Raw genomic sequence first — 25,680 nt, forward strand, 5'->3', positions numbered from 1 at the left:
TGGCTGCGCCGTCGGGGCCCGCGGCCACCGGGGTGGGCGGGGCCTGTTCCCCCCGTTTCCCAGCGCTGCCTCGCGCGGGGCCCGGCCAGGCCGCGCGGCGGGCGGGATGGCGGTGGCGGTGCGCGCGCTGCAGGAGCAGCTGGAGAAAGCCAAGGAAAGCCTCAAGCACGTGGACGAAAATATCCGCAAGCTCACGGGCCGGGACCCCAACGATGTGAGGTGAGGCGGGGAGCGCCCGGCGCGCCGCCGTCCCGCGAAGGAAGGGCCGGGCGGCGGCGGGGGCGCGCGTCGGGCCTGCAGGGCGGGCGGCGCGGAGCTGGCCGCGGGTCCCCGCGTCCCTGTGCGGGCCGTGCCCGCTCCGCCGGTGCGCCGATGGGGGAGCTCTGCCCCGCGGGGGTGGGGCACGGCCGCGGAGCACAGGACGGAACGGCCGCAGGCCCCTTGGGCCGGGCGGGCAGCAGCGCCCCGGGGCCGGGCAGGCACCACTAACAGCGCTTACCGTCTCTTTCAGGCCCCCCCAAAACAGGCTGTTAGCCCTCGCAGGCCCCGGTGGAGGTAGAGGGCGTGGGAGCTTACTGCTAAGGTAAGGAGGCGCAGGGCGGACAGAGGAGTTTCATCCATCCTTTCCCTGGCACTGGTTCGTGCCATTGCCCTGAGTGTCGTGCGCTCCTCGTTGGCCTCGGCTGCTCGCTGCGGTACTGTTTGAATGAGCGCCAGAGCTGCCCTACGGGGCTTTGGGGGTTAAGTTTAAAGCGCTTTTTCGTTTTGAGTTACAGCAAGTCTAAATGGGTGGTTTTCCCCGACCTTGTCAGCTGTTAGGCTGAAAAATAAGGGGAAACGTCAAAAAAGGCAGGTATTGTGTGGTGGCTGGGACCTTGACTTTGAAATCGTTCAAAATCAGTCTCCTGCTTATTAAAAAACTGGTAGATGCTCTAGGAGGGATTTAGAAATATATGTGGATAAAATCACATCCTGAAAATTACTGCAGATAAGATTATTTGAACACAATGGGATGCTTGTTTCAGTGTAGCTACTCAGTTAAATAAGTGCAGAAATTCAAGGTGAAATTAGATGGTTCACAAGCAATGTGTTTGAACATTTCACTGCAGTACTAACAGTAAGTGGTGATAGAGCTGAGTAAAATTTATGTTTAATCGTGACTAAAAAGCAAAATTATAGTTCAGTCCCTGAAGTGGTCCAGGGATTAACCTAACTTTGCTCTAAGACCACGAGAGTTTTCTTTTTAGGCGTGGATTCTCGGATAGTGGAGGAGGACCCCCAGCCAAACAGAGGGACCTTGAAGGTGCATCCAGTAGGTGAGTGCAAACACTTGTGGTAATCACACATCCTCTGAGCAGAGGGAGACAAAGCTCTCCCAGGATTTTCCTGGGAAGCTGTGAGAAAGCTCAGAGAAAGAATTAAAGCAATTATTATCTCAGTCTCTGCACCTGGCAGGCAATCTCTGTTTGTCAAAGATGGAGTTGTCAAGGAGGAGTTGTCCCTTCTTAACCTTCTTAAGTAGGTGAGAGAAGATTCCTAAGGGCCAATCAGGTCTTAGGTCCACCATTGTTTCTATAAGAACTGTGGATTTCTAATAATAAAGTGTCTTTTCATGCCTTTTGATGATGGGGTCTCTGTGTCACCTTTGTCTGTCCCTGATACCCCTTCAGTGATAAAAACTAATGCAGCCAACTTGCTTTTCCGAATGAGAATTTGTAACAGTAAACCAAAAACTGGTAATAACTGGGGACTTTCACTGTCTTCTTTGGAGATTACTTACTGAAGACTTGTTGGGAATAATTTGGGTGATAGCAAATCACTCAGTGAAATCTTTTTCATACCTTAGGGCAACATTAAGATGGTAGCAATAATATAAAGATATAGCAATGCAAAGATATTTGGATTTTTTTTTTTTGTTTTATTTGGCATACAGTCTGCTATATGACATTCTTCTTAGTTGTGACATTTGTTTGCAGTGAACACAAATTATGACTGAGATCTGTTCAGGAAATTGAATACAGGCAATGTGACAATGGACTTGGGTTTTGAGCTTTCACATCTGGTTGCAAATCCATCAGATGTGACTGATAATGGTGAGCTTAAGTGCTGTGGGCACTTAATGTGCAGTGGTAGTTCTTGACCAAAACAAAGCTTACTCTGGAATTTTTGAGTTAGCAGAAAATGAAGCTGGGAAACAGGACAGTGCTGTGCCACAAAGCTGAAAAAAACTTCAACCTTAAGTATTTATTTTAGGATTTATTTTATTTAAATTGTTTATTTTAAGTTGTTCTTTGTTAAAGCCTTAGTTCATCCATGTCTCAAGTGGTAAGCCCTCTGCCTCTCTCCCATAGGTATTTAGTAGGTAATTTGAACAGCATTTCCTCTTTAAGAAATTATACCAACCTTTCCATGTCAGTGCATTTAAATCTGTCTAGTGACAGATTATACCTGTAGCCATTTTAGAGGTTTCTGGAAAAGTGCAAACATTTAAAAGAATAAATTCCAAATGTATTTTTAAAAGTCAAGTATGGTATTTGTGGATTCTTCTGTTTTTATTAGCCTGCAATTTGTATTAAAATTTAAACTCATTGATTTTCACCAACAGTAGATTCTGTCTGTAAAATATTACTTACTGGTTGTTGGAAGAGTGGGGAGGTTTTCACCAAAGTGTTGGTTCTTCTGACTAGACATGCTTGTATTTTCTCCTGCTGGAAGAGATTCTCTCCTAAATACATGTTCTCTAATGACAGCTGGCTTTCTTCCTCAGGCTGGGTGGAGAACGTCGGACAAGAAGAGAATCACGCCAAGAAAGCGACGCAGAGGATGATGATATTAAAAAGGTAGCGTATAGCAAATGGAGCTGTGCAAGAAGAAACCTACCTGCAGCACGATGAACAAAGTAGTTTGTTTTTCTTTCTTGTAGCCAGCGTTGCCATCTTCTGTCGTTGCTACCTCCAAAGAGCGAACACGTCGAGACCTTATACAAGATCAGAATATGGATGAGAAAGGAAAACAAAGGTATGCAGAAATCTCTTTTATACTATTAAGTTCTACCATAGAAAGTAGCTTTAGATTTAAAAGATATTGCACACAAGCTGTTGTGTATCAAAGATTATGTAGAACAGCTACCATTATGACACAAAATTTAATTTAAAAAGTATTCTCTGAAAATACTTCACAAGCAGCAACATGTGCATGGTTCACATAACTGACATGGATTCTACTTTTCGGGCCACCTACAGGAACAGGTTTGCTAGTGCTGTTTTAATGTCGTTCGAGTAAGACAGAAATATCTGTAGCTTCATTGGTTGCTTAATGTCTTGGATTATTACAGCTGTCTTGGCTCATCATTTATTTTGTTGGTTAAAGTAGGGTTTTGGATATGGTTCCTCACTCCGTCTGCCTCTTTTTTTAAATGAAATAGTTCCATCATGTTTCTTTTCTCGTACTACTTTGATTTCTTGTTGTGTGTACACTCTTGCCTTCATTTCACCTGCTGCTTTTTAGATTCCTCCTATGTATATCTCCTTTTTCCTATGTTTTCTTTTTCTCAGGGCTATTAAAATTCTAACTGAAATACAGCTCTATTGGTAAGAGGTATTTGAAAATCAAATTTGCAACTGTGTTTGACCTCTTGGACTCCATCTACTTCAGACTGCAAGTCACCTGATGCAGTGATAGTTATACCCCAAATAAACAGAAGAATTAGAACTGGAATAAGGAACTATAGAAGTCTTCTCTAATAAGTCCCCACCGATCAACTGTCACAGAAAACTGGCATTTCACTTGCTTCTTTTAGTTATAACCCCACTTAGAGTCTTCCATTACTAGGTTCTAATTGCTTCCCTCACAGGGAGACTTCCAAAATGCTTACTGAACTTCCTACATCTTCAGACTAAAAGCTTGTTCCCTCAGAATTGTAGTTTTACTGCTTTTCAGTTCAGTAGTCTCTAGGGAGGTGAGAAAACCAGTGTTAGTCCCTATGAATTGTGGTGGAGGGAGGTTCTTTAAGAGGACACCATCCCCTGAACTCCTCATTTTGCTCAGTGTCTTCTGGGATGTTATTCATGTACAAATGCACTTTCAGTTTTTGATTTTTATCTGTTCCTGTTTCTATTATTTGATACACTTTTACCTTTCCATGTGAGGTTTGTGCCACTGTAATAGAGTAGTGCTTAGAGAAGACAGTAGCATTTCCTTTCTCACTTTATCAGGTTGAAGGCAAATAAGAAAGGCTGCATCAGGTTGTAAAGACTTTAATTTGGCATTGATTGAAAATAAATTGAAGGTGAAAGTCAAGAAACTAGTTCTTGCTCAGAAGAAGGGAATTTGTTGAAGAATTTCACTTATTTTTTCTCAAAACAACACCTAATTGGATGAGAGCTGTTTTCATACCACAGTGCAGTGTCTCATTGCTGGGCAACTCTGATAGATAAGCTTTCACTCCCCTGTGGCTCCATTTCTCCTTAATAGTCTAAGCAGATTGTGGAGAGGGGAGTGCACACTTTTTAGAAAACCCAGTTTGTTCCCTCATTGATAGCTCACACTGTATTTCCTTCACTTTTTTCTTCAGTACTCTCTGCTTTAAGATTTTTTTAAAGTATTTCCTTTGTGTTATTATTTATAGATGAAAAATGTGCAGGCTGCCAGTTTTGCCAGTGCTAGCTGTTCTGTGTTACTCATAAGAGCTGTGTCTTACTCATAAGCAAAATGATATGTCACTGTAAATTATATCCTGGACTGTTGGCACAGTCAGTATGTCTTCTATTGCTAATGGCCTTGGGTACTACTGGGCCTTTAAAAATAAGTATCCTTGAGGTGGAAAATTTCTCTGATTATTTATACAAATAGAAATCTTAGTACTTGAACTGAATCTTAAATTTCTTTTTGTTGTGGGTTTGTTTTTTTTTTCAGGAATCGACGTATATTTGGCTTGTTGATGGGCACTCTTCAAAAATTTAAACAGGAGTCCACAGTTGCTATTGCTACTGAGAGGGTAATTACTTTAAATTCTATCAGATTGTCAATAATAAAGCAAAATTGTTTGGTTAAGTTATTTCAAGTAAGAATGAAAGTTCCCTACAGTGTAGGTTGCAGGTGCAGCAGATTGATGAGAGTGCATGGAGATTTTTGTTTGTCTTAATTCAGGGGAATGAGGGTGGGAGGCAGGAAAGGCATTCTTGCTATGACTTTGTAACCCTGTTTCTGACCTTTGTGGAAACAGAAAGGCAATGTTAAATGGAATTTAATCAGGTAACTATTTAAGAGGTCATAGGCTATTTTTGGAAATAATAGTGATGAAGTAGTGCCTACCCTGGTGTGTTCCAGATGTTTAAATTGCAACCAAGTATACAGAAATCTATGCTTGGTTATGCTATCTGTCTAAAAATATCTTTTCTGTTCCAGTACAGATAACCAGAATTTCTGATTATAATTAATGAATGTGTCATTGTACTGAAGCAAAGGCTTTGCGTAGCTTAGTGATTACTTTAAAAAACTTTTATATGGGATGGTGGTAACTTTATTCTGTTTTTAATTTGTAAAGACTATGGTATTTGTTTACTGTTGCATTAAATGGGTTATTCAGTTAACACTAATAACCTTTAGAATTAAAAAACAGTGTTTTAAAGTTCGAATTTCAGCAGTCCAGTTAAGCAGATAGAAAGATTTAAACTTAAAACGTTTTCTGTATAGTGTCAGCAGAGCTGACTCACAGTGCTGGTATTGATTACTTTCAGATGCAGTATTTGGGTGGTTTACCTAACTTGTCATGTGGCACATAAGACCAAAGTTCACTTTTGCCTGCTTGCATTAGAACAAAAAGCTGTTTATCAGGATGGTCTAGAAACATGGAGTCCCTGTCTAATTTATAGCAATATGTGATTGCACAAAGAGACTTTGAAGAGTTACTGCTCCTTGCAAAATTTTTCTGAGAATACCTATGGAGATCTTTTTTTGTTCATACATATACACTTGCTATAAATCAAAGTCGAGGCCTGAGGAGTTTTACAACACAGATATTTTTTTGTTCAGGCAGTAAATTCTTTTTGACAATTATTGCACAGTCTGATCACATGGCAGTTTAGGGCATACAAACGGCATTCCTGGATATATAATTAGCAATTAATATACTGGAAGTGTTCAGAATCTAATTTTTGTTGGTCACAAACACCAGTCTGCAGTCCCTCATTTCTTTTTGGAGGAGTTTAGTTCTTTCCCAAGTGGGAAATTTACCTGATTTCCCTGATACTTCAAATACATTCCTTTTATTTTTCTGCCACTGAGGGGGAAAAAGCCAACTTACTGACGTTTATATTGAAAATTTAAGTCCAAACTGAAAGATAGTAATGCACACATAAATTCACATAACTATACAGTTAAACCAACAAAAAATTAGGTGCCAGCAAGCTGGAGTTTAGGAGGTATTTCCTAATATGTTTTGAGGAATGCCTTTAATGGTGTAAATAATTGAAAATTATTAAGTGGATCAAACTGGAACACTTTCTCTTGATGTAGAAAAAAAATTAAGATTGTATTTCATTTATTTTAGCAAAAGAGACGACAAGAAATTGAACAGAAACTTGAAGTGCAGGCAGAAGAAGAGAGAAAGCAAGTTGAAAATGAGAGGCGAGAACTGTTTGAAGAAAGACGTGCTAAACAGACAGAGCTGCGGTTATTGGAGCAAAAGGTTGAGCTTGCTCAGTTGGTGAGTTTTTGTTTTGTTCTTGATCTTTCTCTTGTTTAAACTATTCTTGTGTATCTCAGGGTTATTTTCTTTCATTTCTCAGCAAGAAGAATGGAATGAACACAATGCTAAAATAATTAAATACATAAGAACAAAGACAAAACCTCACTTATTCTACATACCTGGCAGAATGTGTCCTGCTACGCAGAAGCTGATGGATGAGTCACAGAAAAAGATGAATGGTAAGTGGTCTTTGTGATACAAAGCTCCTTGTTCTTGCCTCCCTTTGTTTGCCATACAAATTTATTTTAAGTCTCTGCTTAAATACATTAATTTCATGCTTAGGACAAACTATATTCTTACATGAGTGTTCATCATAATTGGAAATTACTCTTTCAGTGACTTATTTTAATACTGAATGGGATTTGATTCTCTTACAAGAAGTCAAAATATGCATATGCATAATTTCAGAGCTATGTGTTTGAAACAGTCCTTTATATTAGCTTTAGTACCCAGATGTATCCAAGTCCAACAACTTCATTTTTGAAAAGGCAGATTCTATGAAGACACAAGGAACTGCAGGTGTTTACAAAGCATTTGAGAAGTATTTTCTTAAGCATAACATTAGAAATTTGATGATTTTTTTACTTCAATGTGTGTTCATTTCTGTTTCACAGGATGACTATATTTTTCTTTTGGAGAACAATTTAAAATGCTCCGATTGATGGTAGTCTTACTGTTCTTTTTTTATTAAACTAAGAATGTATTGGTTTGGTTTTTTCTTAGGTGATTTTCTTTATTTTGTGGGGTTGGGGGATAAGAGAAGATAGCTCACCTGTCTGGATAGTCTACAGTAATTAAGCTTTCTTAATACCTAGCTAGCTTTTTGCTTTTTTTTTACTGTCTTTTGTTTGCTTTAGGAAGTATAACCTTAATAGGTAAATATCAGGAAATTAAGGTGTTCTTTTGTTATACTGTTAGTTGGTTTGATTTTAATGAAGTCAAAAAGTTTTTGTAACTTAGATTTAGGGCTTTACTCTTCGAATACTCAGCTGAGCTTACTTTCCCCTTTGCTTTGTTTTCTTAAGGTAACTAGCAGTCTTTTTCTTTATGCATGAATGGCTTGCTATTTCAGAAAGGACATGGTTGCAGTATTTATAAGTTGAACAATTCGATAACTTATTAGCTCATAGTTAAAGGGTAAGTAGACTTCAGTGTCTGTAGATTATCTTAACTATTATTTATGCATTTATTCCCTAGCGCTCTTTGAAAGCAGGAGAAATGAATTTGCAGAGCAGATTAACAAAATGGAGGCCAGACCCAGAAGACAATCTGTGAAGGAAAAAGAACATCAGGAGGTGCAGAATGAAGAAAAGAAGGAAGAACAGAACAAGGAGCAGGAAGAGGGTAAGGTGGCTCAGCAGGTGGAAGAGATGGAGACAGGTAATCAGCATAATGATGTAGAAATGGAGGAGGTAGGGGAGGAAAAGGGAAAAATAGGTTCAGGTTCAGGGCATAGTGATGCAGAAAAAGAACAGGAAGAGGATGAGCAGAAACATGACATAGAGATGAAAGTAGAAGAGCCTACTGAGGTGAGGGAGAATGACAAGCAACAGGATGATCAGCATGAGGAGGTCACAGTTGTAAAAGAGGAGAGTGAAAACATTCAGCCTGTGGATAATGAGCAGGATGTGGCTGAAATGAATGAGACAGATGGTGTAGAACCTGTAGAAAATGAAAATGGCAAAGAAATAGAACCAGAAATAGAGTGTGATGCTCAGCCAGAAAAAGTGTGTAATGTTCCTTCTCCCAAGAAGGAGAAAGGTATCAAAACAGAAAATAATGCTGAACTGGAAGAAACACAGGAGAAAACACCTGAAGCTCAGACAGAATCTGTGGCTGAGGCTCTGTCTCAGCCACAGTCTGTGCCACTAGCACAATCACCTCAGTTGTCTCAGTCCACTCAGGATACGGAGCCCCAGACAGACAAGGATGAAAATGCTGTGGTGTCTGTAAAGGTGGTTGAAGCCCAGGCAGAGCAGAATCAGACAGCGAGTGCAGAAAGTAAGAGTAAGACTAGGAGTAGAAGCAGGGGTAGGGCAGGGAACAAAACTGGTCATACCCGTAGCAGCAGCAGTAGTAGCAGTAGCACTTCAAGCAGTACTACCAGTGCAAGTAGTTCCAGTACTGGCAGCAGTTCCAGTCGGAGCAGTTCCACCAGCAGCAGCACTACAAGTGGCAGTACGAGCAGGGACAGTAGCAGCAGTAGCTCTAGCAGTAGTGAGAGTAGAAGTCGAAGCCGAGGCAGAGGGCATAACAGAGATAGAAAGCGCAGAAGGAGCACAGACAGGAAGCGAAGGGATGCTTCTGGAGTAGATAGAAGTCACAAGTCCTCAAAAGGTGGTAGTAGAGATACTAAAAGCTCAAAGGATAAAAGTTCGAGGTCTGACAGAAAGAGATCTATATCAGAAAGTAGTCGGTCAGGCAAGAGAACTTCACGGAGTGAAAGAGACCGTAAATCAGACAGGAAAGACAAAAGGCGTTAACAGAAGAGACCAAGCTTCCTTAGCCTAATCTTTGCAGCAGAAGATTTATTTGAGTGAAAGGATTCCTTGTAAGGAGGAAGAGAAGGCTGCCTTAAGAATTGCATGCTGTAAAAAATCTTTTGGAAAAATGCAGACTGTTTACCAGGCATTCTTGTACTTTTTACATAATTTTGTAAAAGGTTACTTACCAAAATTATGTGAAGTTCCTGAAAATGTAAAAATAAAAGATTAACACTCCTTTGCATCTTTTTTTTAAATATCCTGTACTCATTAAGATCCTCTGTATATTTTAATAGGTAAACCTTTAAAGTAGATGTGATCATTTCTTCTGTATCATACACTTTTTTTTGTAGAAATAAATGTGCATTTTAAATAAATTGTTTGAGATGTCCTGTTGACAATTAAATTCCCCTTTTAGATTATATGTAGGAAGGCAGCATTGCAGGAAATATAAAATTTTGCCTTTCCCCTCTATTCCTTGCAAGAATGAGAATTTTAAGATCTAGTACAGCAAATAATCTCTCCAGTGCTGGGTAGGAAGGCAAAGTAATTGATTTTAATCTATTTTTTTTTTCTTCTGTAACTGCAAGCTCTTAGACAATTCTGTCTATCTTTCAGTTTTATAAAAGTTTCCTATCTGTAGGCAAGCAGTAATTAAATGGCAATGTTAACACTGGCCAAGGTAGCTCAAGTCAGTCTGGACAACCACTCTTACCTGCTTTCTGCAGGTGCTTTGGTAGTATTTGAATCTATGTTCTAGATATAGGTAATCTCTTCAATGATGATCCTTGTTTTGGTGGCCAGTGGAAGAAAGGCTCCAGCTTGCTTCTCAACCAGGATTCCTTTTGTTTTAGTTGCAGACTAATCTTTGATCCCTTCATACCACTAGGAATAATTACATTGCAGTGTTGGAGTTACCTGGGACTACCCTAATACTAATGTTGTGTGCGTGCAAGAATGCTTTCTGAATGTATTTAATAAACCTAAGGTGGTATAGTGTTATCTATGAAGGTGAATACTGTTTTTATATAATTTTGTATGGAAAACTATAACATCTGTTGCTTTGTTCTGTACATGTGCAAATAAATGTGGCTTTGTAGACTACTTACTTTCTCGTTGCCCATGATCTTTTCTATTAACAGGTGTATTACCTTAATCTTTCTACACTTAAAAGTATGAATTGTAATTGCAGGTGGCTGTACCTTACAAGCTTTATATCCAAAGTTATTCTTAAGGCTTTTAATTGTCTATTAACTGACTGTGAAACCTGTAGTGCTATAATCTGTGCTGTCTTGACAGGAAGAGAATTGTGTTATCTGATATGCCAAATCACAGACCAGGAAATCCTAGAAAGATTTTAGTATGGAAGGACACATAAGCTTGGTTTAGTGTACAAAATGCCATACACTCCATTTTTCTGGAAGGTAGTTGCCAGGTTCTAGCTTGGAGTGTGTCAGTTTTCATCTCAACTCTACAGTAGTGACAGATTTATGTGTTCTGAAATGCTCAATGTCATAACTTCAAGAAATGTGTCTAGTAAGGGATGGAGTGTAGCACAAATAGTGGGAAAACACAGGCCTCCGCTTTCTCAAGGAGTTCAGATTCCTCAGTCCATTTGCTATTTCAATATCCTATCTGCCTCTGTCTCTTTACAACAGAGTAATTTTTATCCTTGTCAGTATTTTCCAACAATGTTTCCTTCCCTTCAGGGAATCTTGTGGTTTAACGTAATGTCTTTTTTGAAGGACAAACAAAAGTTCAAATGCCTTATTGAAGATGTTAAACAATGTTCTACCAAAAAAACTTAATACTGAGTAACAGTAAATGTTATTGGTCTACATGTTTTGACTAATTTCAGGTTTCAGATTGCCTTTGAAAGCCATTGTCGTTTTTTCAATTAATTGCACTTTTTTTGTAATGTTGAATAATTCTAACATTTTTTATTTTGAGCTTGTGTGATTCACTGCTGTAGTGCATTTACAGGTTTAAATGGCTGGTACTGAGTCAGTTGTGCAAATCTTCTGACCTATTTCAGAGCAATACATTAACAGGGTTTATGGAAACAGTAAAATGGGTCTGGTTGCTGAACTAAGGACTGGATTGATCACATTGTTTCAGGTTATATTCCCAGCTGCAATACATTTTTGACTGAAAATACAGGAGCTTTGTTGCTGCATACAAAGCTGATGATGTAATTGATAATTTAATGCTTGTTAGAAGAAACTTACTACCATTGTTAAGCAGTGCCATTAGCATTCCTAGATCTAAGCAGGTCAGTGTAATGTGAATGCCAGTGTGTGATAACTTTGAAGCTTCCTAAAATCTAAATATTCCAATCAATATTCCACTACAGAAATAGTGTAAGATGGTAATGTACTATTATCACCATAAAGCAGTAGCGTGTCTAGTAATTGTTACATTTTCCTTCAAGGTCTCTTCCTCTTGTCCTGATATTATATCAGAGCTGTGGATAGGAATGAAAATTGCTGACAACTTTAAGACGTAATTTGATGGAACAGTTTGTATTTTCTATGTCTTTAGTGCAGATAGCATAGAGGTAGGAAATGACTGAAACATTTTCTTATCCCTTCCTCACAATGGTGAGTGGAGATCAAAGGAAAAATGCCTTGTTCACTTTTCACTCAAATAAAGTGGACAAAGGAACAACAGTTTTTCCCCTTTTCTAAGAATGAAGTAGAGATGCATTATGTGAGCAGGGAATATACCTTGTATGATCTATGCCTGTCTTTTGAAGGGTTTCCATCACATGGTCCCTTCTAGCTTTCAGTATAGTTTAAGAAGGTAGTTGGTGGTTTGGTTGTTTTAGAACCTCTACACTATGCACTGACTCTGTACCATTACTTGCTGGTTTTTTCTTCAGTCCTGATGCACAGATAAACTGCAATTCTCCCAGAATGTGTTTTTCCACAATGCTCCACTTGGAGTGCTTGTCAGAGTAGATGTTACATAGATTGTTCATTGAATATAAGCTGAAACATGACTTTGGATAAAAGGCATACTTCTTCAAATTCCTCTTTTTTTAGGGTGATATCTTTGTGCTTGGAACAGCTTCTTTATATTTTATTCAAAGGAAACCTGCACATAATTTTTCTGCAGACAGTAGGTATTAAAGAACTGAACAACCCCCTTCCAACAAAACGAATTTCAAAACCAGTAAATTTGCAAGTAGATTTCTGGAACATATTTGATTTCTCAGGAAAGTAATGGTCTTGTGATTAGGCCCCAGATATAAGATTCAGGTTCAGCTGCTGATTTTATAGCAATTACCGTGGTACAGCAGGGTAAACAGACTCATTTCGATTTTATGTCAAAGATCTTCGAAATTAGTTTGCCTGGTCAAAGAAGAATTTATCTGAAAGTACATGATGAGAGTATTTATGATGGGATCAAATGCTGCAGCAATGGTGCATTAGTAACACATGGAGATCTGTGTTATGGAGGATGTTCAGTCTTGGGGTTTTTTCTCCTGGTTCAGGCAGTTTTTATTACATGACAGTATTCTATTACATGGCAAAATGTGAGGCATTCAAAGTTTGGAAATGTGTTCTCAAGATTCAAAGTAATAAAAGTCACAATTTCCATTATTTTTTGAAATGCACTGTCAGTTGTCATGTTTGTAACTGTCTTTGTAATAGAGAAGCAACAGTGGCTTTTTCTTGCTACTTGTTATTCTGGTTAAGAATGTTGGTTTAGGTCTGGATGATGAATGACTGTTACCTGCTTAGATTTGTCTAACTGAAAGAGGGAATTAGTGTTACTTCCTCTTACTTACTTCTTAAAAGTTACTTGTTTAAAGAAACAACATTTTGCTGACATGACATTTTATTAAATGTAAAAGTCAATTTGTATTTTCATTCAAATATCCGAAATCAAGAGAACTCTGTTGTTAAAAGTGCTTTGCCCATGGACTATAATCTTCCACATATTGTGCAATATTCTACACTGTGAAACTCTGCATTCTGTGTGGAGCCCTTTAGTGCTGCCAAAACAGTATAGCTAAAGCTGTATATTCTGTTCATAGTATGAAATAGGTATTAGGATAACTTCTACCAACTTCTGATATGCTTTGATCTTTATTATCAGTGCAGATACTGAACAATCTAGGAAATGTAACATCTTCACTTCTACAAAGCCATGTCTTAAAAGAGCCATCCAGTGTGCCATGCTACTCAGATTATTTCAGTTACTCCATTAATTCTGATTCTTCTTTGAATTCTAGTATGCTTTAAGAGATGTCTGCTTTCTACTTCAGTAGTTACAGTTACTAAGGTGTCATTGCAAATAAAAATAGTTCCATTCTAATGAAAGTTATTGGAAATAGATATTTTTCATTATTGTTGTTTGTCTTTGCATGTGCAGTAATACATTCATTGCTTCAGTTCTCCAGAACAGAAATTAACTGAAGTCTCACTCAATCTACTATAAAGCTTTCAACTTTGTCCTTTGGAATCTAGCTATAATAAACTCCATGAATCTTTGACTTCAGTTCAAAGGTGATTAGAAGTGCTTGATAGCCTATGCTATGTATAGGATTTGCACCCAAAAGATTTACTAGTGAACTTACTAGAGGAATAAATAACATAGAATAGAGATCAGAACAGTGTCAGCACTTAAGCCTTGAAGAATGCTTGTGGAGACTAAGCAACACAATGAGCAGTGCCTAGAGTAACTTGAAAATTTCAAATGTAGTTTTAACTGAGTAGCCGAGATTTTTACTTCCATGTAAATATTTGGACTAAGTTTGGTATCTATATGAAACTGAAGTCAGTGCCATTTTCAGAGGTATTTTCACAAATACAGTAATGTACAGACCTCAAGGTGTGGGTCTGATTGTTCTCCCCCAAAAACCTACTTAAGTACGTAAATTTAGATGTCAGAATACCATACTTTTCCATTTTTAGGTGAATGGGGTCCATGTTGCCAGGCTTGAAAAGGGACTGTTAACCTTTCTAGGCCCATTGTTGAGTTTTGTCCCATGTTCTGTGGTTGGTGTGCAACACTATGAAAGACTTCTGATCAGTTTGATAAAAATGTCCTTTTTTTCTTATTTTTTTTAATTTGTACAACACTAAGTACACAGAAAGTCTCTCCAATATAAATTACTTGTATATTCTTTCTCACCAATCTGTTTTGCAGAGACTTGGGATGAAAAAAATGGGGCAGCATTAAAGTTAGTCAGGAGTGACAGGGGGTGCTGATCTGCAGGGTATTCCTTGGTGCTCTGTAGTGGATTACCTAACAGCAGAGACAGCTGGTGTGACAGGTCATAGGATAGGCTGCCTGACTATCAGCTCATGTGGCAAAGGAAGGGGCCAAAGTGTTAGATTGCAAGTGGGGGACATGTAGTTTCTGTAAAGTTTCTGTTTGCAGGCCACTGCTGGTTAAGGTGACCCTGGCTCACTTTGTGCCCTTTTTTGCTGGCTCTGTAGATCAGGCTAAGCACCAGTGTCTGGCTTTGAGAGACCACCGGGTCTGAGGTGTGGAGCAGAAGGAAACTATGCTGCAAGTAGGATACAGCTTAGGTTTGTGGAAGGAGAATACAGTGACCTCGGCATGAGTAATACTCAGGACTGAAGGAGGGGCAGGTTTACTAGGAACCTGCAATATATGACTGCAAAGATCAGGTTGGGAAGTTATGCAGATTCTTGGGGTGCTATCAAGAAGGCAGGGTGAAGAGGCTCCCTCATGCAGGACAGTGGGAAAGGAAAAGTGAAGGTTTTATTTATAGGTTAATAAGATACTGTGTTTAGGTCACCAAAGAAGTCTGGGACAATGATATGAAACCTTTGAAGCAAAGCCTGCTTCTGATGCAAACAAAGAAGGTGGAGACTTTTTTTTTTACAAGTGGTCACATGTAAAAGATAATGAGTACAAAATTCAGAGGAGATTCTGATTAGACAGAAGAGGAAAATATTTCACAGTGACAGCAACTGGCCATGGGAACAATCTCCCCATAAAGTGGTGGATACCCAAATGTTTTGACATTTCTAAGATTCATGTAGATCATCTTGCTTATACCATGCTTTTACAAAGAAAAGTTGGACCAGATAAACCTTAAGGGCCCCTCCCAGCCTGGTATTCTGATTCTCTACAGGTTTCCATTTATGGCAAAACTTTATGCCTGTATAACTATTGTACATCTCCCTGCATAATTACTAATTTAAAGTATAACAAATTTGAGAAAAATATTTATAACTACATATTAGATAATAGGTTGCTAAGAAACTGTATTATTTAAAAAGCAGGGCTTGTCATTTGCATAGCTTGGCTGTATTGCTCTGTGATATATGATGCAGAGATAGCATATGGATTTTCTACTTGTCTTACAAGCCTGAAAACTGCCAGGCACCTTTAAGACTTTGGAGCCAAGTAAGCATTCCCCATGCTAAAGGATGGACTGTACTTAGATGTAGTGCATGAGAAAGCTCCAAAAGAATATGTGGAAAACATTGCTGTTCCAAGTTCTCAATAACCAGCTAAAAATTATCTAAAACATATCAGTGAACAGGAAAAAAAAATAGTTTATTATAGAAACAAACAAACAAAAAAGCTAGAAGATTGTCAGTAGCTAGGTTAGTATTAATGCAAATCAATATAAATAATATAAAATTGATAGTTCATCTATCATGTTTATGATACAGAGATTGACAGAGAATAATGACCCCTGCATTCCAGCTGGACCTTAGAGATCAGAGGGTCTGAATGTGGCTGGGCTTGATTCATGATTATAATCAATTGGCACTATAGGTCTGTTGGTGTTCAATAAGAACTTTCACAAGCCCAGATTCACAAATAGTGCCACTTACCAATCCAAAACTACAGGTCAAGCTGTGCTCAGTAAGAACCTTCACTGTCCCAGATTCACACATAGCACACAGAGTTTGGTTTACTGAAACAACAGAAACACAGACTTGGAACTGCTGTTGATAAACAGCACTAGATGTGACAGAGCTCTAACAATAGCAATAATATTGTGTTAGCCTGGGTAATAACAATAATCCTATGCAGAAGCTTACCAAGCAAGCATCTCTGCTTGTGAAGAGGGAAGAGTAACCCACCAACTGACTCCAAGATCTTTTTGGGTCTTTCACTAAGTACACGAAAATTCTATCCAGCTTAAATACAGCCCCATCTTATTCTCCTCCTCCTTCTTTACATGTAGCATAATCTAGGTGGAGGATTGAGTAGTACAGTCGTGTATGTGGTAGCATGTACTTCAATAAGCTTATCAGCGTACTCAGGAGTGTGTGCTTTAATATTTAAATATTTAAACACTTACTGAGGCAGAAGTTACTTTTTTGGCCATGGTGTCCTTCAAAGTTCCAGTCATATGATTTTTTTCTTTTCTGTTCAGTTCTTCAGAGCCAAAACAGGACAATCCTGTCTCTACAGGGCTTCCTCCTTTGGCCCACTCATCCTTTCTTCACGTCAGCTATGCAGAAATCCATCTGCAAAGATAAAGTAGAAGGAAAGTGGTGTAGGCTGTAGATAGTAGGCTGTCTTAGACCTTACCAGGCTTCTTGGTCATCACACTACACCATCTTAAAATCAGATGAAAGAGGTACATTAAAAATGCATTCATAATCCAGAAATAATCCTAATACAACTGCTGTTGAATTTCCCCCAGCACGATCTTGTACAAACTCAGTACAGAAGAATCTGTCTGATAGAGGCTAAATTTTGATTTGACCAGAACTACTTTCTTTGTATTCAAAACATCAGCCTAGCTATCAGAACATAGTTAATTATTAATACATGTGTATAATCAGGACACCTGACTCTGCAGATTCTTAGCAGGTTAGCATAGTGTACTTCTGTTTAAGCAGATCAGAGAAGGAAAACAGGATTGAAAGTTTACTTGCAATGTTTTGTTAGGCTAAGAAAAATGTAGAATATTCTTGCTAACTGCACATCAATGCAGTTTCCACAGTTTCAGTGCATTCTGGATTTAATCTAAAATGTCAAGGATCTTGGATCAGAGAATTCTGTTGTTAGTAATTTCATTTTCAGCAAGTGTGCAGAGTACAAAGGTACTTTCAAAATGGAAGAAGTGTGGTGATCCGGAATGTGAGAGTAAGTAAAACTTTGGCTTTTTCAAAGGGAGTCTGTGGTGTATATGCAATTATTAGGAATCATAATGTCGAAATTAGCAATGAAGCAGACTGAAAATGAGTAGCCATAGCAAATGTTTGTGGTTAAGCTTAAGAGCAATAGGCTTAAAATAGTAAAACAAAAAGAGAAAAAAAAAAGACTTGCTGGATTGTTGTGTAAGGTTATACAGATCAAAGTTCAGTAAAAATATTTTTGAATAGCTAGTTTTCCTCAGGTGTCCCCAAAACGGGCAGTATAAAACAGCTTTAAAGTATTTTTAACTCATTGTTTACAGGTACAAAATGAAATAAACAAAATATAAATAAAATTTAAAAGGTAGGTTATAAACTGAGAAAAAAGACCCTTTATCATGTGTTTATAGTACATTCATAGCCCATTCTGCAGAACTCTTGGGTTTTTTTCCACCAGTAAACTGGTTTGGGATTTCTTTTGTAATCCTTCTTACAAAATACTCTGTTAATATTTCCTCTTTACTTATTTTTTATTCTTTAACATGAAGTAAGTACTGTAACTATTTATTGTGGTTCTCAAAGAGTAAATAACTCTGCAGGAGGCAGAGCCACTGAATCACAAGTGGACAAATACTGTCCTGTTTACTATCCACCGATTACCATTGTGAAACCTGTCATAATCATAGTTGAAGCTGTTTCTAAGCTGCTTCCACTGGTTTAGCAGACTTAAGTGTTGTATTTTCAATGTATTTTCAATCTTCCATTTCTCCTGAAGTGGGAGAGACCTTAGATTTCCTCTGATAATGGATTTCTATTTTCCTGTGGAGCCATCCCAACTTCAGTAGGTTTTGGATGTTCAGAGATGTCTATCTTTGTGGAACAGCATGTGAAAGGGGCTTCAAACTGACCAGAGCACATCAGTAGTGGTTTCTGTGGGGAGACTGGGGTGGAGACAAAGAAAACTTAACATAATTCAAACTGAATTGGAAACTTTGATTTTAACAACATGTTTAAGGTTTATATTCCTAAAATCTATGTCTTTTCATCATAAGATAAATGTATTCAAAAAAGAGGACAAAATCCCTGAAATAATTACTAGATCTTAATTAGAATTTCTAAAATATAAAATTATAAATATGCCTGGGAAATACTTTTTAGCTGTTTAGATCTACTTTAGTAATTGAATTTGCTAATCCTGCATACATCCTTTCAATTTAAGCATTGAAACCTTGGCTAAACAAGCACTGAAAAATGTCCATATAGAACAAGAGCTTTTCCCCTTGATGTCTGCAGTACATGGGAAAGAAAACAACACAAAGCTGCTTTTTGCATTGGTTGATTTCCATGTGATGATATAAATGGATTAGTATTGTAACAAAGCACGTACATAAAAATTTTTTCTACTGCAATTCATCAGTATTTGATATATATGAGATTTCTTTAGTAACGTGACTTCAGACAAAATGGATGCTGTATTGTTTATTTCTTTCCACATATTATTCCAGAGGCAATGAGCCGAGTTCAAGCCACTATCGACTACTTAGGGCCTGACTGCCGGTATCTTAACTTCACAGCAGGGGAGGAGATCATTGTATACTCCAAACTTTCAAGGGAAAATGAAAACTTGTGGATAGGAAGTGTAAGTACTTCAATCTGAAAGACTTTCCCCATAAATATTTTAGACAAAGTAATAGCATAACAACCGCAGTCTGCTTGCTTCTCAGGATCTTCTATCTCTTTTGGAATATTAACCAGTCATAGGGGAATACAGTATTTGGGAGATGGGTCATTGTTACCATCTTTATACAGAAAGAGAAAATCAAATCTTGGCAAAGATCACTCATAGAGAAATTAAGTCAAGATCCAAATACAAGTTTTCTGTTTCCTTCATCTTATCATTTGGCTGTAATTATTTAATCTGGTTCCCTTGAAAACATTCAGATCTATGAGGTCAGGTTCCTACCTACAGGTCTGTGGGTAAGACATCCAGTATTGGGACCTGACTTCACAGTTCAGTGCTTAAGGGAAGCTCCCAGAGAAGTTATCATGCATATTTAATGACTTGGAACAAGTGTCAATGAAATTAGAACAGTCATTTAAGAAGGAATGGATGCGTTGATCCAAATCAAGTTTTACTGCTAGTAAAACCGTGTAAGTGCTTCAAAACTACAAGACATTAGTACATTTGGGGGTTTTTTTCTGTAAATAATCTGTCACATCTATTGTGAAATTCTGTCTTCCTCTTTTTTTCATCCAATAGTATCTATGCAGGTACCTCACTATTCCTTGCTTTCCAAGATGTATCCCTCCATTAAGGGCTACATGCAATGGTTTGAGGTAAAGACAGAAGTGGTTTTTTGGCCAGAGGGACTGGATTCTTCTGGGCCCTATAATTAACTTATTTTCTGTAGTGTTGCCATCTTCTTTGTAATTTTTTCTTGAGCTGCAGTTAGTCTCATATCTGAACTTCATATCCTACTTTTCTTGTAACTTAATATGGGTCATTAGTTATTAAGGCATGACATTTTTCCCATTTGAGACAATGGGAAATTTGCAGCCAATTTTAGTAGGAGCTGGTTGTGACCCTAAGTGCATACAACAGTCTTCAGCTGAAGCAGCTTTAAGGCAACTGCTCTGGTACTGCACAAACACATGTCCATAAAAATAATACAGAATATAATAGCATGGAATAATATACTTCCCTTTGCTTTCTGAAATGGCAAGGGGAACACTTCTGTGAAGGAAAATAAACCAATCTTTTGACAAAACAGAATTAAGGAGATAGGGGGCTGTTCTATAAGCTTATTGTTCATCCATACTTTTCCAGCACATATGTAAGTACCTAACATATCACTGAAGTTTAAATGCTCTTATTAGTTTTATATTTTTTACAGAAAGGAAAGGATTTTGGATATTTCCCAAGAGAAGTTGTGAAGGTTGAAGAAGTTTTAACTGGAGAAGAAGTTGAAGTGCTCACTAAGGTAAATCAACATCACTAGATCTTCCAGTGTAGTTTACGACAATTGAAAATCTAATATCCAGTTAGAAATTCAATGGTTGATGGATATTTTATTTCAGATTATTCAAAACATGTTTTTATAATTGTTCCATTTGTGTGTTTATTGTTCTCCAAAATCATTTCTATAGATACAGATATATCTGTATCTAGATACAGAACCTTTAGGAATAATGTAATTAATTACAGTTCTTTGTGTAAAGTTACAACAGAAAGAACAACAATATATTTTGCTGTAGAATTACACATCAGAACATTCTAAAAGTTAATATTATTCTTTTAGGAAACTGATTTCCTTTGTCTTCATGAAGATAAGTACACTTTTGAAAATGAAGATAATGCATTACATGATCACAACAAAGAAAGTGAATATTCATTGTCTGATGCAGAATCAAAGCAGCATGAAAACAAACTCTTAAAATATACAAGAGACCCCACGCAAAATGAAGAAAGAACTGAATCAGTTTCTGAAAATGATTCAGAGGAATCTCACATTCAGGAGTCTGTAAACAAAAAGTTGGTTAGAAAAGATGATACTGAAGAGCCACAAATGCAAAACAGTCTCCCAGTAGAATCTGTTCAAACTCAGTCTAGTTGGATTTCAGGATGGTTCACCACAGAAAGTGAAAATGATGAAGAGCCCTTAAAAGTTGTTACTGAATCTTCAGAAGCAAATAATTATCAAGGCAGAAAAACAGAAGTAGCAGCTGAAAATTACAGCTTCACAGATTTACAGGAGTCAAATGATACGGAGGAACAAGAACCCCCTGCATCTGGTTGGTTTCAAGGTGGACTGACAAGCTTTCTGTATTTTGGTGAAAAGAATGACGATGTTGATTTGGCATCAGAAAAAAATGATCCACAAAACCATGATGTCTCTGGTGTGCCTGAGCATTCTAGTACTGAACAGGAAAAAACAGTCACCAAGATATTGCCAGAAGAAGAAAAGAGTGGAAGACAAGAATCCAAATCAAATTGGTTTAATTTGGGTTTAAGTGATGTTCTTAATTTTGGCCAGGCTGAGGAAGCTACAATTGCTACAGAGGACCAGAGAAGCAGAGAAACAACAGATCAAGCAAAGAATGAGGAAGAGCAGACTTTAGACCAGAAAGAATTACATATGGGCAAAGAATCAAAGGAAATAGTTAATGCAGTGACAGGTGAAGATGAGAATTATGCACAAGAAATAACAGATTCAAACAGTAACAGGCCGAATCCTGGGGAGATACCAGCATGTGCACATACTCCCAATGACACCAAAAACACCTCAGGTAGCACAGAGTCATCATTTGATACACTTACATGTGACAAAGAGAAGCCAATTGAACTTTACAGTTCAGAAGAAAACTTGGTATCAAAAAGCCAACTGCTGAGAAATACTGAAGTTGAAAAGAAAAATCAGGAGTCAGAAAGCAGACGTGGCCAATCAGGTTGGTATACAAGTATCTATAATTGTTTTATTAATTATAATATGGGCAAACATGATAATCAACAGGAACATGAATCAATCGCATAAAATGTCTTGTTTTCATGAGTCTCTCCTAATTGTGATCCCTCAGACATAAAAAATACAGGAGAAAAGCCTGAAATATCTGAAGACCAAAGCCATTGCTTCTCTTTTAGTCATTTTGAGGACATTCTGAAGTTTCCGAGTTCAAAAGTCAAAGAAGGGCAAGTGCAACATTATGGGGAACTACCAGGAGCTGCAAATAATCATGTAGGCATCAAGAAGACCTCATGTGACAGTGAACTGTGTCTTAGTCTGAAAACATCCAAGAAAGACAAACTAGTCAAACGTTATGGTGCACAAAAAATTCAGCATCAAAAAGCCATTTCAAAATGGATAGTACTGTAAAAGATTAAATTCAGAAATCAGAGAATAAGAGTGTCTCACAGGGTTTTTATGAAAACAAGATCAAATATTTCAGTCACGACATTTTTAATGATGAACCTCACCAGAAATCTGGGGAGTCCCAAGAACTGACTCCAGACCAACCTTCCTCTCCTCACCTCTCATTGAATGGCCTCAGTTTAACAGGTACCAAAACTTCCAAAGAAACTGGCCATTTGGAAAAATATGGAGTTTCAGAATGGAAGGTAAAAACTGCTAGCTGAGAAGAACTAAGCTTCCATAATAAAGACAGACTTTGAAAAGCCTTGATAAAATACCACAGGGCAAAGAAACTGAAGGCACTTCAAATCAGAAGGTTAAACACAGCATATCGGGTAACAGTAACACAAATACCTCCACAGAGAATGATCTTTCCTCGTCAGCTGGCAGTGTGAAGTAACAAACAGGGCAGTGGAGAAAAAACTTCAACAAAATCTACCAAATGAGCAGAAGATTGGACAACTCTTGCTAATAGCAAGATGATCTTGATGATCTTGCTAATAGCTTGTCAGAGAGAAGCAATAAACAGAACAAATTCCTATAAAATTCCTCCACCAGGAAGGTGGAGGAGAACTAAAATGGGAAGATTCATGTTCCCAGCATGAGCTTCTGGTACCAGAGAATGGACAGTCTTAATCTAGATCTCAGGAAGAAATATAAAAATCACCTGTGATATAGTAAAACAAAATATTAATCTGCATCCTCAGATTTAAGCCAGTCAATTCAAACTACTATGACATTGCAAGATACAAAAGCATAGAAAATTAACCTGAGTTTTGAAAGGCAAACTACCTCAAAAGACAAAGCAATACCAGTCTTCAGCTGAATTAATGCCCAAAAAAGTATTTATAAAGAAAATTTATTGAGAATAAAAGCAACAGTCATGTGATATAAGTCTGACCAAGTGTAAACTTTTACCCTTGGAGCTCTCTAAAATAGAAGACATTTTTAAAGAAAAAAAAAATAGACAGCTAGTGTCTTCTAAAGCCATTTAACTAGAAAGACAGACTGCTATTAAAAAAACTTTTAAACTGGATTAATTAAATCCTGGCAACCTGGGATTTCTCATAAACCTGGCTGATAGAGTAGATGTTGAAAAAAAAGATGCTGTTGTAACTGAAAGGATGAGTAATGCTGAACAAAAAATTGCTGCTACTAAAACTAGTTAGGAGAAGGAAAAAAGAAAGATTCTGAAAATAAGAGTCAAAATCCAGAAATACTAGTAATAGCAATTATATTCTAACAAAAAGGATTTCAGTAGTATTTTTACTAGACAATCAGGGTTCATTTGCAAATATATTTAGTAAAACTAACAATTAACCCTCTCAAAAAAAGTCTAAGCATATATGTTTGGTCAAAAAACCCAAATGAGAATAGAAGTGACATTAGGACTAGTACACTTGAATACTGCACAGAAGAATGAGAGGAAGTTGAAAGGAATCTGACCAATGTAAGATACTATTAAATATAGAGAAGGTGCAGAAAAAACCAAAACCGGGCAAAAATACTGTGTGATAAACAGATTTACCAAACCCATTAATTACATTTCAACAATTTTATTTAAATTAAAACAAGACGTTAAGCAACCCTTAGAGTATCGCTGTGATGGAAGCAAACTGCTGCAGCAGCACCAGCAATTTGAAAAGAATCATAGTGAAATAACACCTTACTCAACTAAAGATAATGCTATGTGGAGGGAAGAGGTCATTGTGTCTGCACAAAAGGGGCACAATTCGGACACTGAGCAGGAAAAATATACAGAAAAAAGGAATGTTCTTCTAGAGCTGCCAGAACTTTTGTCTGCTATAACAATTAAGTGTGCTGCCCAAACTGCAGCTAAAGTTATTAATGTTTCACTAACAGTGATTTAGCAAGAACAAAATATCCTTTGTTGGCAAAAATAAAACCACAACAGATAGAACACTGTCTCCTGGTGATTTAAAATGAAGAGGCAGTGAGCCTAACTCATACCAGTTACGGACTGATCTATGGTATTTCGAGAATCTGATAACACAAGTGGAGTTAATATAATGGTAACAGTTTCAGAGCAAATAACTCATCTTGAACTACTGGACTACTTCTGATGTGTGTCTTTGGCCAGTATACTCTTGAAGCATATGATTAAATTAAACAATCTGTAACTTTTTTTCTTTGTGGGTAAGCACGGTGTGGAGTTTTTTGCAAGAAGTATTTTATTGGCTTCAGGCAATTTACTCCAAGTCACTAAAACTGAGGCAGCCAGGTGCCTTCAGTCATACTTCTACATGAACATGCCTGTGGTTTCTTGTATTTTGCAGGGAAGCTTGGTATCTTGGAATTTGTTAATCTTTAATCCTACATGGTATTTTTAACTGTTCTCGCTCTAAAGCTTACCCCACTTGTATTTGGATACAAAAAAGAGACCTACTAATCCTGACCAGGGAATCCATAAACTATCAAAACCAAACATATTTTTTCCTGAACATTTATTTTTAATTACTTTACTACAATGTAAGTTTTGCTTAAAGCTCTATCCTTCAAATTCTGAGATCATTATTTGTGTAGTGTTTCTAAAGTCATACATCTGTAGCCCATTTACTCTAGTGTTGGGCTTTAAGTTAAGGAAAATAAAACCAAAAAAATTAAAATCTCTGTAGAGGTTAATAGCTTATAGGAGTAAGTTGAATCCTCTAAAAGTAACCATGATTTCCCTTCGTAATTATGTGCAGGAGTAGGCAGAAGAAAGCTACTAGAAGAAACACCAGAGAAGGAGCATGAAATCTATGTAGCTGTAGACAGTGCACATGACAGTGACCAAGATTCAAAAGCAACAGCCATTGCTTCAGTAAATTCTGAAACAAAAATGGAGGGTTCAGCACCTGACTCTGAAGCTGATGTCAAAACATCTTTCTCTGATGCCATCCAGAACTATGTTCCAAGTAATGGTAAGTGCTAAGTTTCATAATTTTAAGGAAAATAAATTTGCAATCTTTAAAAAAAAAAGGCAAAACAAAAATCAATTAATCCAGTTGGAATTACATGAAGATGACAATAGTAATGTAAAACCTCTTGTTTTATTCCTTATGATCAAACCAGAAGGAGGCTGGATACAGCAGATACTTCTGTGCTTGAATGCTCTTGAGTTCAGAGAAACAATAAAATCCGCATCCTCAGCAGTGGTGATTATCATCGAAACGGTAAGAATCCTTTCCGTGATATAACACTGACATTAGTGCAAATTTAAGCCACATACAAGTTATGTTCTGCAGGAAAATCCTGAAAAAATTAAAGAAAATCCTTTTAAATAAACCCTCTGTAGTTCCCTGCTTCCAGGGTTATCTGATACCAAATGAGACAGAGCACAAGGAAATGTTAGCTTAGCTGCTCATCATCTGCCTCTTTGCAGTGCAGAATCTGATGAACTTAGGGTGTGAGGATTTGGGGTTTTGTTTTGTGGGCTTTTTTAACAGCCAGGAAAC

The 25,680-nt window shown here is 37.6% G+C and overlaps 2 protein-coding genes across 2 annotated transcripts in view; both read left to right on the plus strand.

Moving 5' to 3' along the window:
• The first annotated feature begins 39 nt into the window (after positions 1-39).
• PNN (pinin, desmosome associated protein) lies at positions 40-10,335 on the plus strand. Its single transcript, XM_041472062.1, has 9 exons — positions 40-219; positions 512-583; positions 1,248-1,316; positions 2,768-2,840; positions 2,924-3,018; positions 4,915-4,996; positions 6,551-6,706; positions 6,789-6,927; positions 7,946-10,335. Exons 1-9 carry the CDS (start codon positions 107-109, stop codon positions 9,229-9,231), a joined length of 2,085 nt encoding a protein of 694 aa, XP_041327996.1. The 5' UTR covers positions 40-106; the 3' UTR covers positions 9,232-10,335.
• A 6,875-nt stretch (positions 10,336-17,210) lies between these two features.
• The window catches only part of MIA2 (MIA SH3 domain ER export factor 2), a 36,298-nt gene continuing 27,828 nt past the window's right edge, over positions 17,211-25,680 (plus strand). Inside the window, exons 1-6 of the mRNA XM_041472071.1 lie at positions 17,211-17,325; positions 18,821-18,954; positions 20,210-20,296; positions 20,615-21,761; positions 24,931-25,146; positions 25,298-25,398. Coding sequence (XP_041328005.1) covers positions 17,211-17,325; positions 18,821-18,954; positions 20,210-20,296; positions 20,615-21,761; positions 24,931-25,146; positions 25,298-25,398 — 1,800 coding nt within the window. The remainder of the gene's footprint in view (positions 17,326-18,820; positions 18,955-20,209; positions 20,297-20,614; positions 21,762-24,930; positions 25,147-25,297; positions 25,399-25,680) is intronic.

Source organism: Pyrgilauda ruficollis, unplaced genomic scaffold (assembly GCF_017590135.1).
Source record: "Pyrgilauda ruficollis isolate IOZ18807 unplaced genomic scaffold, ASM1759013v1 scaffold28, whole genome shotgun sequence".
Lineage (NCBI taxonomy): Eukaryota > Metazoa > Chordata > Aves > Passeriformes > Passeridae > Pyrgilauda > Pyrgilauda ruficollis.

Excerpts from the sequence above, each read along its gene's own strand:
- PNN (XM_041472062.1), top strand. The coding sequence starts at position 107 with ATGGCGGTGGCGGTGCGCGCGCTGCAGGAGCAGCTGGAGAAAGCCAAG. Across the intron at positions 2,841-2,923 it reads AGGATGATGATATTAAAAAG|CCAGCGTTGCCATCTTCTGT; the intron begins GTAGCGTATAGC and ends TCTTTCTTGTAG. Across the intron at positions 4,997-6,550 it reads TTGCTATTGCTACTGAGAGG|CAAAAGAGACGACAAGAAAT; the intron begins GTAATTACTTTA and ends CATTTATTTTAG.